Consider the following 12,556-nt stretch of genomic DNA (forward strand, 5'->3'; position numbering starts at 1 on the left):
ACTAAGACGGGGTCTTTACTAGGTGTTTCACGTCTTCGGAGAGGTGGAGGAAAAACAGAGAATGAAAACCATTTAAAACCAGAGGCCAAATTTTGAAAGACCTGTACTCTAGCAAGTATAAAACATTGATTACTGAAATTGAAGATGACACAAAGAATAGGAAAGGCATTCTATGCTCATGGATGGGAAGAACATATATCGTTAAAATGTCTATAGTACCCAGCGCAATCTGCAGATTTAATGCAATGCCTATTGAAATATCAACGACATTTCTCACAGAACTAGAACAAACAGTCCTAAAATTTGTATGGAACCACTGAAGACCTCGAATAGCCAAAGCAGTATTGAAAAAGAAAAACAAATTGGAGGTATCACAATTGCAGTTTTCAAGTGATAGTACAAACCTATCCTAATCCAAACAGTATGGTACTGGCATAAAAACAGAGATATAGATCAGTGGAATAAAACAGAAAATCCAGCATGAAACCCATAAGATATGGTCAATTAATCCTTGACGAAGCAGGAAAGAATATCCAATAGGGAAAAAGCAGTCTCTTCAACAAATGGTGTTGGGAAAAGTGAACAGCTACATGCAAAAGAATGAAACTGGACAGAAAAATAAACTCAGAAATGGGTTTAAGACCTAAATGTGACACCTGAAATCATAACATACTTGAAGAGCGCACAGGCAATAATCTCTCTGATATTGGCTGTAGCAACATTTTTTTTCTAGTTCTATGTCCTAAGGCGAGAGCAGTAAAAGCAAAAATAAACTGTTCGGACGACATCAAGATCAAAAGGTTTTGCACAGTGACGGAATCAATACACAAAACGAAAGGCAAACTACAGAATGGGAGAAGATATTTGTAGATGACATATCTGGTAAAGGGTTAGTATACAAATATGAAGTACTGATAGAACTCAACACCCAAACGCAACCCTGTTTAAAAATGATCAGAAGACAGGACCAGACATTTTTCCAAAGAAAACATACAGATGGCCAACAGGCACATAAGAAGATGCTTAACATCACTCATCGTCAGGGAAATGCAAATCAAAACTGCAACAAGATACCACTGCACACCCATCAGAATGGCTAAAATCAAAAACACAAGATACAAGTGTTGGTCGGAAGATGGAGAAAAAGGAACTCTCTTGGACTGTTGGTGGGAATGCAAACTGGTACAGCCACTGTAGGAAAAAGTATGGCGTTTCCTCAAAAAGCTAAAAATAGAACTACCCTACAATCCAGTGATTGTACTACTGGGTATTTATCCAAAAAATACAGAAACACCAATTCAAAAGGATACATGCACCCCTATGTTTACTACAGCATTATTTGCAATAGTCAGCCCAAGTGTCCATTGACAGATGAATGGATAAAGAGGAAGTGGTATATATACACAATGGAATAGAAAAGAATGAAATCTTGCCATTTACAGTGAAATGGATGGAAGTAGAGAGTATTATGCTAAGGGAAGTAAGTCAGAGAAAGACATCAACCATATGATTTCACTCATGTAGAATTTAAGGAACAATAAAAATGAGCAAAGAAAAAAAAGAGAGAGACAAACCCAGAAACAGCCTCTTAACTATAGAGAACAAATTGATGGTTGCCAGAGGGGAGATGGGTGGGGGAATGGCTGAAATAGGAGATAGGGAGTAAGGAATGCCCTTGTCATGAGGAGCCCTGGGTGATGTATGGAATTGCCGAATCATTATATTGTATACACGAAACTAATATAGCACTGCATGTTAATGCTACTGGAATTAAAATAAAAACTAAGTAATAAAAACAGAGGCCAAATTTTGATTATATTAAGAAACTTCTTTCAATAAATAGATAGCTGACCTTTCACTCAATTTTTCTTTTTAATGAACTTGGTTTGTTGTATATTTTTGTCTAAAGGCTTTCTGTTTACCGTGGTGACGAGAATGCACGGCCTACATCAGTTGATGGCAACGTTAATATCAAGGTAAAGTACTCTCTTGTGAAATTAATTTTCCTGCTCTGAATTTAGTTTTGTCTATTATTTACTGTTAAAAATTACCAGTGGCCTGCCTGTCATCATTTTATGTTTGTAATGGAAATTTGGTCAGAACAAACCATTTTACGGAAATATGACAAGTTGAAAAATCTTTTTTTTTACTCTGGCAAATAGTGAAGGTGGAGGTTGAAGAAAATGGGATGGAAAATATATAATGACAGGAAAATTATATTGGGAAAAGCTTTCGCATAATGGTGGAAATATGACATTTGGTCAAGGCTCAGGATTCTTACTGTGAATTTTAAATTATCTTATCATGACTGTCTTTCTCTTTGCATCTTTCTTGCTTGCTTGCTGCTTGCTTTCTCTTATTCTTTCTTTCTCTTCCTTCCTCTTTCTTTCTTTCTTTCTTTCTTTCTTTCTTTCTTTCTTTCTTTCTCTAGAAAACATGAATTTTATAATACTAATGCCTAAATGAAATCTTTAGTGGATCCAATTATTTATTGCAGATAGTTTTTCTTGGACATTTTTTATTTTGGCAGCCTGTAGTGTTATGACAGAAGATTTTTTTTCTCTGTTTCTATCCTTTGTTCTACATTCAGATTAAAATTATATTAGAAATTGTGGAAATTTAGAAATTTAAATTGTTTCTCAACATGTATATTGCGAAGGCATTCCACTGTGCTTTCAAAATGATTCCAAGGAGAGTATAGTTAAAACTCTTTATCTAAGTGAAGGATACATGTTTTGCCTTAAATAATAATCAGCTCTAGAAGCAGAGGCTCTTCATACCCTTATGGTAAAATGTCCAATTTCAGAAATCTTTTATATTATAGTTTTTAAAAATATCTACTTGTAGCCTTTGTATCAGATTCTAAAACTGAAAATCTCACTCATTTTATGTTTATTTAAATATTCATTTGAAAGCCCCTGCATCATTATATGCTGCTGGATGTTAGGAAACATAATTGTGCATCTCTTGGAACACCTAGAATAAAGTCTTGCTTGGAAGAGGCAATTTAATATTTTTTGAATGTGAATAAATGAGCAGACAGATGGAATTCTGTATAATGGAATGTTATAAGTAATGTAATGTGTATAATTTGTCATAATTAAATACATAAATTTTAAAAAATATGGCTCAAATTTAGATTCTATTTTCATGTTTAGGCTTTATAAGCGCAAATGAATTATGTTGAGGAAACAAAGAAATAAATAAGAAGGAAGGTTACAATGTATTGTTTAGTATCCTCTAATTGTGAGCTTAGAGTTGTAGATGAAAATGCCCAACTATTTTCTTTAACCCCACCTATGTCCCATTAGATATATCCTTTCAAGGAATCCATTTCTCCTTAGAATTCTCATTACCAGTTCTTTCTCCATGTGCAAAGTTGATGTATTAGAAACATTTCTTTTTCTATTTTTTCTCTCTCTGGTAATAATTTATAGCTTTCAGATAGTGATGGATGACCTCAAATTGAACAACCTATAGTGAAAAAATTAAATTCTTTACTACAGTAATTATAAAGAAATAGTTGTAGAGTGAGAAAAGTCAGTATTATTAGGGATAAACTATGAACAAGAGCCTCTGTCTTATATATATTTATAATTTAATGCAATATATATTTATAATATGGAATTGAAAAAATTTTAGAGACTTCTGTTTGTTGTATATCCATAATCATACTTACATATTCGGGAAAATACGTGTTTTTTCCATATACGTTTTGTACTTACATTTTTCCTTTTTTTCCTTGTCTTAAGCTTGTGCTTGATTGATTGGTCATGTCTTATTGTTTTCCTTTTTCTTCACTCCCCCCAACTCTTTTTTCTTTTAATGACTTATCCCTACCCAATTTTTCCTTGCAGAAACATGTCTTTAGAGTCTGTTCTTTCAGTCCTTCTCTTTCTGTCTCCATTGTCAATATATTTGGTTATGGCTTTGTGTTGTCTGAGTGTGGTTTTCATTCATGAATCATTGCCCTACAAGGTTTATTATTAGTTTTTTCCTCTTTTCTGGAAGGAGCTGATTTAAACAATCATTTGTCTTTAGCATTTTGACAAACAAAACCAACTTAAAGTGTAATTCCAACTTACCTGAATAAGATACTACTAAAAACTAAATGTTAATATTTTCTCCTACAAGAGATATTCGTGCAAGTATAAATCATGCAAACACATGTTAAAGTATAAATAATTAATCTAAATTTCTTAATGTTTGGGGTTTTTATCAATAATGCTTTCAATTACCTAGGAACAAAGTTGTGTTTTAGGTTACTTTGGTAAAGAATGTATTTAAAAATATTTAAAATTTCAATTTAATTTACATATACTGTATTCTTAGTTTTAGAGGTAGAATTCAGTGATTCATTAGTTGCACACAACACCCAGTGCTCATTAATTCAAGTACCCTCCTTAATGCCCATCACTCCTTATTCCACTCCCTGCCCCCCACTCTGCCTCCCCTCCAGCAACCCTGTTTCTTGCCTATAGTTAAGAGTCTCTTAGGGTCTGCCTCCCTCCCTGTTTTCATCTTTTTTTTTCCTTCCCTTCCCCTATGCTCGTCTGTTTTGTTTCTTAACTTCCACATATGAGTGAAATTGTGGTAGTTGTCTTTCTCTGACTGACTTTTTTCGCTTAGCAGAATACCCTCTAGTTCCATTCAAGTCATTGCAAATGGCAGGAGTTCGTTCTTTTTGATGGCTGAGTAATATTCCATTGTGTGTATATGCCACATCTTCTTTATCCATTCATCTGCCGGTGGACATCTAGGCTCTTTCCATAGTCTGGCTATTGTGGACTTGCTGCTGTTAACACTGGGGTGCAGATGCCCCTTCAGATCACTATGTTTGTATCCTTTGGAGAAATACCTAGTAGTGCAGTTGCTGGGTTGTAGGCTAGCTTTAGTTTTAAATGGTTCAGGAAGAATTTGTATGATAATCAGGGGTAAGGAAAGTAACACTTTGGGACTAGCTATTAAATCTCTCATAATCCTCACCCCATGAGAAAATGTAGGCTAGTAAATGGCAGAACTGTGACTTGAATCTACATTTGAATGATTCTAAAAGCTGTGTTCTTTGTGTAGCGGTACTCATTTGATAATAGTGACTATTATGATTATTTTACCAAATGTGATACTTGCAATCCTTAAAACTATTAATTTTTGTTCTAGAATGTCCCCAAACCAAGCTTAAGAAACCTAATGGCTGCTTGTGAGAAATTCAAGAACTGTAAGCTATTTGAAGACTTGGGTTATTCACTGCTGTTTGTCCATTCTTGTGTTACTCAGTAATTCAAAATTACAGATATTTTCATGTACTCTTTATTTTGTTTTTTACTAAGTGGAAACAAAACCTGGCCTTATGACAGTAGGCGATAATCTTTCACTTACGGACGATAATTCTGATCATAAAGATGAAGATACAAAAGTGCATGACCTTTTTTGTCCTGCTATTCCATCACCTAGAACTCTTAAAAAGCCTCTCATGCCGTTAGCAGGCCTTCCTGTTACAAAGGTAAGTTGTTTTGTTTTAAACTTTTTCCCCTGATGTTTTTTTTCACTTACATCCTCTTGATCCTTATAATGAAAAGAATCTTAGGAAGAAATGGAAGTCCTCAAGATCATAAGAGAACACAGTGTAATAACAACAGGGAGATAAGTACCGGATTGAGATTTATAAAGGTTGGTGGGAGTGAACAATTCTTAGGTATGCCAGTATGGAAGTAAAGAATTAGAAAGCAACTGGCAAGAACAGCTAGATGGATGTGAAGATGGGGGGGGGGGGGAAGAATTCATTTAAGAAGGGCAAGATGAATGTAAAGATTGAAGAGTTGAGAGAGAGTATTACAAAAACACAATTGCAGTAGTGGGGCTAAGGGAGAGCAGATAGTCTGTATTATAAAATAGGGTAGAGATTATTTTGAGTGCAAACTAAGAAAACAAAGTCAGGTAATACAAATGCTTAGACTCTTCTGAATGACTTACAGCTGATTTTCATGAAGCCTGGAAGAAAATTTTATCCCTTTAACTTTAATAAAGTGTGATATCTCATATTTAATTTAGCAAAATCTGTGTTTATAGATAATGCAAAGTGAAATCTGTGTTAGACCTTAATCAGATTTATTATGAATTTTGAATTTTTGGCCATTGTCTTCCTTCTGGTTCCTTTCTGCCTTCCTTTCTTTCTTTTTTTTGAAGATTTTATTTATTTATTTTGTGCGAGACAGTGAGAGAGAGATATTGAGAGCTGGAGCACACAGAAGCAGGGGGAAGGGCAGAGGGAGAAGCAGACACCCCACTGAGCAGGGAGCCTGATTCAGGACTCGATCCCAGGACCCTGGGATCATGACCTGAGCTGAAGGCAGACGCTTAACCAACTGAGCCACCCAGGTGCCCTTTCTTGTGGTTTCTAATTTAACGTACTGTGTGGTATAATCTTGGCAGGTTTTAGATCTTTTTGAGAATAAAGAGAGGAAATAAGTAAACATTTTATGTAGTCTTTTCATTAATTAAAACGGAAATTTCTGATTATGTAAGTGAGGTTCTTAATCTTTATCCAGTAAATGAAATAAATTTTAAGCTGCAACACTCTTAAAGGAGAAAATGGTTTCTGGATTCTGATTTATTTATTTTTAATTATATCTGCATATAATAGATACATACAAAGACATCAAATGAATGAACTCACAATTTATAAGTTTTTTTCTAATATGAACTATTTGTCATCGTAGAGTCATAAGGAAGGAAAGGTTGCCAACAGAGTGTACAGAATTATTTCTGGAAGATGATTTTTACTTTTTCAAGTATCTCCAATAGTGGATACATTTTATATTATTCCCAGGAAACTTTAGTATTCCTAGTTGTTAATTCTTGGGGGTTTTTTTAGGTTTTAAAAATTATGAGTAATCTCTGTACCCAACACGGGGCTTGAACTCACAACCCTGAGATCAAGAGTCACACACCCTTCCGACTGAGCCAGCCAGGCACGCACGTAGTTGTTAAATTTAATGTGTGAATTCTTTTGAATCTGAAACTCAGAAATACTGGTGATTGGATTTTTTTGGTCCCTTTCTTCTTTCCTCATGTGAATATTGGGCCCTGCTTGATAATCATGCATGTATTTGGAGTCTTTAAAACATTCAGCTTGGGTGGTCATGATTATTAATTTTTTAGTACTAGGTTCTTTCTCCAGTCCTTAACTACCGTCTTGTATTCGTAGATAGGAAATTAGAGCTATTAGTTTGCTAGTCACAGTTCATATAAGAAAACCATGTGAATTTTAAAATGGGGTTTTATCTTTTTTTTCATAAATCATAGTAGTACTGAAAAATGCCTCAAAATGCTGTGATCCCATAAGTATTTCTCTTCCACAATTTAAATCTTTTAAGATTGATTTTTAAAATGGAGTATTCTCATAAAATCTTAAATTGGTGTTTTGCGATTAAATCTTTTTATTAATCTTTAAAATGCTGTTCATTACAGAGATGAATACTTGCCTGTGTATGTTTTTTTCCTAAAGTTTTATTTATTTCAGAGCGAGAGAGAGGGAGTGTGTGGTGGGGGGAGAGGGTAAGAGGGAGAGGAAGAGAGAGGGAGAGAAGCCAACTCCCCACTGAATATGGAGCCTGATGTGGGGCTTAGTTTCTCAAACCCGAGGTCATAACCTGAGCCAAAATCCAGAGTCAGATGCTTAACCAACTGAGCCACCCAGGTGCCCATTAACTTGCCTATGTTAATAAAAGTGTATTTTCTATCTTTGACACTAATGTGAAGTATATAATCGAAATATTGAATCCAATGGCTTTTTCCCCCTACCTTTATTTTTGTTCTGAAAATTTCAGAATTCCCTGTAGGTTTACATTATTTAATTATATCAATTATATTTTGTTATATTTATATTTAAATATGTATAATGATATTAATTCAATTTTCCTGAGCGATGTCATTTTTTTTCCAACTTCAAATGTATTTGTCTATAACTTTCTTCTTAAGTCTCCTGGGTGCTTCAAATTTGGTATGTCCCAGATTAAAAACATCGTTTCTGACCCTTTCCACTTCCCTGAATTTTGTACTCTGCTGTCATTTGTTTTCCCCATGCTAGTGTATGGCACCAACGAAACACTGAAGCAGGAAAAATCCTGGACTCCAAACTTCCCCGAAATTGCTATATCCAGGGGCACCTGGGTGGCTCACTTGGTTAAGCATCTGACTCTTGACTTGGCTCAGGTCATGTTCTCGGGGTCCTGGTATATCAAGCCCCATGTCTGGCTCCATACTCAGTAGGGAGTCTGCTTGAGGATTCTCTCTCTTCCTCTCCCTCTGCCCCTTCCCCTGCATGCGCACACTGTCTCTCTCTAAAAATAAATAAATAAAATTTTAAAAAACAATCACCACATCTCTACCTCTGAAACCAGTAATACATTATTTGTTAATTAATTGAATTTAAATTAGAAAAGCGACACCTGGCTGGCTCAGTGGGTTAAGTGTCTGCCTTCAGCTCAGGTCATGATCCCAGGATCCTGGTATCCAGAATTGCGTTGGGCTCTTTGCTCAGTGGGGAGCCTGCTTCTCTCTCTGCCTGCCACTCCTCCTACTTGTGCTCTCTCTCTCTTTCCCTGACCAATCAATCAATCAATCAACAAAAATCTAAAAAAGAAATAAGTTAAAAAACAAAAAAAAATTTAGCACATTCAGTCATTCACCACATTCAGAATTTTGTCCCTGCTTACCATTTTTCATATCTTATTACCATAATTCACCCCCTCACCTATAATTTTGAAATACTCTTCTGGTTTTGGTTCCTTTATGTTCATCTTGACATTGCTGTCAGAGGGACCTTTTTAAATACGTTTGTGACGATGTAACATCTCTGCTTATTTGGTGGATACCCATGACATGAAGGAGAAAGTTCATATTCTAGCATGACACTTGCCTTCTTTGGTTCAGTCCTGATTTTCCAATTACATGTCTGTATCCAATTCCCAAAAAGTGTGTTCCAGTTTTGCCACATTCTCTAGCTATCGTCACTTCCTGTGTTATTTCATAGTACATCCTTAAGCTCCTCCTACCTTTTCTGGAAGGCCCCTCACACCCTCCTTGTGCACTTTGTCTGTCTTTCAAGATACAGCCCTATCTTTGCAGCACTTCCTGAGCTTCCCACATACAACTGTTTTCTCTTTTGTGCCTTCGCTGTGCTTAATTCACCTCACCTGTAGAACTAGTAAATGATACTCTGTGTTCTTACCTGTTTTCGTCCATCTCTGGTCCTACTAGCATATAGGGTAGTCTCTGTCTTTTCTTTCTATTTCCAACTTGTCCCAGGATAGTGCCTATGACTTGACGGAGACGGTATGTATTTGTCTTTCTTGAGTAAGTGAGTGAGCGAGCAATTGAATTAATGTGATGTTTTCTGAAGGTGGGTTTTGTTTTGTGTTGTTTTTATAGGACGGAGAGGTGCTATCAGCAATTGGGGAAAAGGACAATGGGATTGATATGGAAAGTGCTCCACGAGAGCAAACAGTTAATGACAACTTGACTTCTGCTGCTAGAGCATCCAAAAATAATGGAGATGGTAAGTGAGTGAACATCTATGAATCTTTTTCTGTGCTTAAGTGCTGGTACATCACAATCTGTAAGTCTGTAGATCTGGATATGTTTTCCATTTCATTAAGGTATTTTTCTTTTGCTGTCTTTCCTTATAAGTATCCCGATGACTACCAACTTTTTCTTCATGAAAATACTTCAACTCCCTGAAAATCTTTACTGCTATTACTTTTATTTTATTGAAATATTCATGAATGGGGATAGGCTTGTATATGTGGCCAATTAGATTACCACGTTTTTAACCATCTATGTATATAAGATAACTCACTTTGTTTTCTCCCTAATGAGTCCTATTGGTCTTTAATGATCAGATCCACTATTTTCAGGGTGGAGTGGATAACTCATCCTATATTTTGGATGAAGTATTTTTGACTTTTTGACTAGTTGGTTCACTACTGCCTTTAACAGGTGAATTATGTTTTTAATTTTATAAAAGGAAATTAAGAAAAAGAATGGAAACAAAGAAACTATAATCAGTAGTGTAATCAGTAGTTATATATCTTTCTATAATTATCCCAGTTACCTTATTGATTCATAACTACCATAAAAATGAATTAAGCCCTATTTAGTTGGAGAAAATTTATGTGATCTTTTCATTTTTTTTGCAGGAACTTTTTACTATAGAATATATTGATAATTATCAGGATTCTCTTTTTTTCTGATTAAAATAGGATTGTTGCCTGTATCATATTATTTTCTGACATCATTATTTCATCCTTTATTCAAATGGATATAGAATTACAGAAATCTCCAAGGCAAATACTAAGAAAAACCGATTGAAGGAAAGGTGTTCTGTGACATGACCTACTGACTGTAATCATGTACAAAACATCAACCCAAATCATAAAGATTCCACATAATGCAGTTGTATTAGAGGCTCCCAAAACGACACCCAGATGTGGTTTTTCACTAGAAGACCTCACAGGTCTCAGCATAGTTGTACTCATGCCTGTGGTTTATTACGGTGAAAGGATACAAAACAAAATCAGCACAGAGCAAAGGGGCATGGAGTGATGTCTAGAGGAAGCCAAGTGCAGGTTTCTATGCGTATGGATGTGCTTCATTCCTCCAGCATCACATTATGATGACACATGTGAAACGTTGTCTGCCAATAGAGGAATCTTAGAGAGACTAAATGAAGTTTTCTTTAAATGACAGTCAGGTAGGCATCTTTCCCCTAGCATATACCAAAATTCCAGGTTCACAGAAGGAAATCAAGTATACAGGATAAATCACCTGGTTGGTACCAAGACTTAGGCACAGCCACTCTTAGCAGTTATGGAATAGTGGGAACTCTCCCCACATCCAAGCTCCCAGATACCAACCAAGGGCCAGCCGTTCAGGTGGGATCTAACGGTGGCTGTCTATGGCCTGCTGTATGGAACCTTTCCTGCAGAGGAATTATAGCCCTGACTTACTTTGTATTCAGATTTTCTTTCAATAGCAAGTAATATGGTGATATAACATGGTACTGATTTCAGGAGCATCATCCTATACCACAGTGGTACATTGTTACATTAACATTAAGTCATCTTTGTCCCCCAAAGTCCATAGTTTACATTAGGGCTCAGTCTTGGTGTTGTACACCCAATGCACACATGTGGTATCACATAGAACAGTTCCACTGCCTCAAAAGTCCTCTGGGCTGTGCCTATTCATCCCTCCTTTTGCCGCAACCCTTAATTCCTAACTTATAAAGTTATACCTTTCCAGAATGTGAAAGAGTTGCAATCATACAGTAGGTATCTTCTTGGATGTTTAAAACATTAAAATTCCAAGGTAATTGAATGTACCGATTCAAGATAGCCTTTGTCCTTTATTTTGTTTGTTCATCAGTGTAGGATCTGATGACATGTGCCTTATGGACTGAGAAAGTGTGATTTCTGTAGACATTTGTCACATAATGGGGAGGGTTGAGAACAATGACATTATGTACTACTACCTAGCACTATACCATTGGTACCATCCTCGTCTAAGAGGTGAGTCCAGATAGACTCTCTAGCAATGAAAGTAGGTAGTCTCAAGAGGTTATACTTTATTAAACCAGATGCACTAAAATCACTAACTTTCATACTTACCTTGCAATTGGAAATAAGGCGCGAGAGAGTCTGTTTGCTGTGTTTTGCCATGCTGCAAAGTACCGTGGCTACAGACCAAACTTTGTGATGAGGTGTTTCATGGTAAACTTAACAGTCTCTGCTGAAGTGCTGGAGAAGTTCTGCTGTGTTACAGCAAAATAAGTACAGTCTCTTTTAACTGCTCCTGGTCGTGGAAGTCCAGAAGAATCATGCTATTTAAGTTTGACTTTGTCAGTCTCTGATAATGATTCTGCTGATGATAGCATTTTCTGACAGTCTCATAGGGTTTGGTTACAATCACGGTCATTATAAACATTCACTTGCAGGTACCAAATTTTGATAAATACCATTCTTTTCTTGCATTTGGTAAACGTAGAGGAGAAAGTAAGATTTCTTAATGCATTAACTGCCTACCAATAGTATGCTTAATTTTCCCTCCAGTGTGGTTTCCAGGTCTGGTACCAAAAATATACTTTTTAACAAATCATCAGTCTTATACTTTTAATCTGTATTTTTCAAATGTTGATTTAAAATGTATTTTGGTTTTTTCTTTAGCGGTGGATGAGAGTTCTGAAGACACATTAAGCAGGTAGGATTTTTATGGATTTTTAAAAATTATGTGTTGACTGAGGGAATGCAGAGAAAAGCCTTTGTGGAGAGTTCTACTCTGGGCTAGAGACTATATTACGTGCTGGATGTTTATTACTTTCGTAGTCATTACAATAGCTTCACAAAGTAGCTGTGCTATTATAGCCTATTTTTTATTAATTAGTCAGCTGCGGTTCAGGGAGGTTGATTAATTGACCTATGATTCCATAGTTAATGAGTAGCAGAGCCATGATGTGACTGTCAACCTGTGTGACTCCCACACCCATTCTTCTGTTCCT

General features: G+C 35.9%; 2 protein-coding genes across 39 annotated transcripts in view; both read left to right on the forward strand.

Moving 5' to 3' along the window:
- Nucleotides 1–12,556, forward strand: part of LOC123793446 (uncharacterized) — a 386,505-nt gene that overhangs the window by 187,793 nt on the left and 186,156 nt on the right. The window lies entirely within an intron of this gene.
- Nucleotides 1–12,556, forward strand: part of LOC123778715 (ankyrin repeat domain-containing protein 26-like) — a 40,114-nt gene that overhangs the window by 22,306 nt on the left and 5,252 nt on the right. Inside the window, exons 8-12 of the mRNA XM_087857852.1 lie at nt 1,910–1,976; nt 5,161–5,218; nt 5,331–5,503; nt 9,433–9,559; nt 12,225–12,258. Coding sequence (XP_087713978.1) covers nt 1,910–1,976; nt 5,161–5,218; nt 5,331–5,503; nt 9,433–9,559; nt 12,225–12,258 — 459 coding nt within the window. The remainder of the gene's footprint in view (nt 1–1,909; nt 1,977–5,160; nt 5,219–5,330; nt 5,504–9,432; nt 9,560–12,224; nt 12,259–12,556) is intronic.

Source organism: Ursus americanus, chromosome 31, assembly GCF_024610735.1.
Source record: "Ursus americanus isolate L20-20 chromosome 31, mUrsAme1.1.p, whole genome shotgun sequence".
In the NCBI taxonomy this organism is placed as follows: Eukaryota; Metazoa; Chordata; class Mammalia; order Carnivora; family Ursidae; genus Ursus; species Ursus americanus.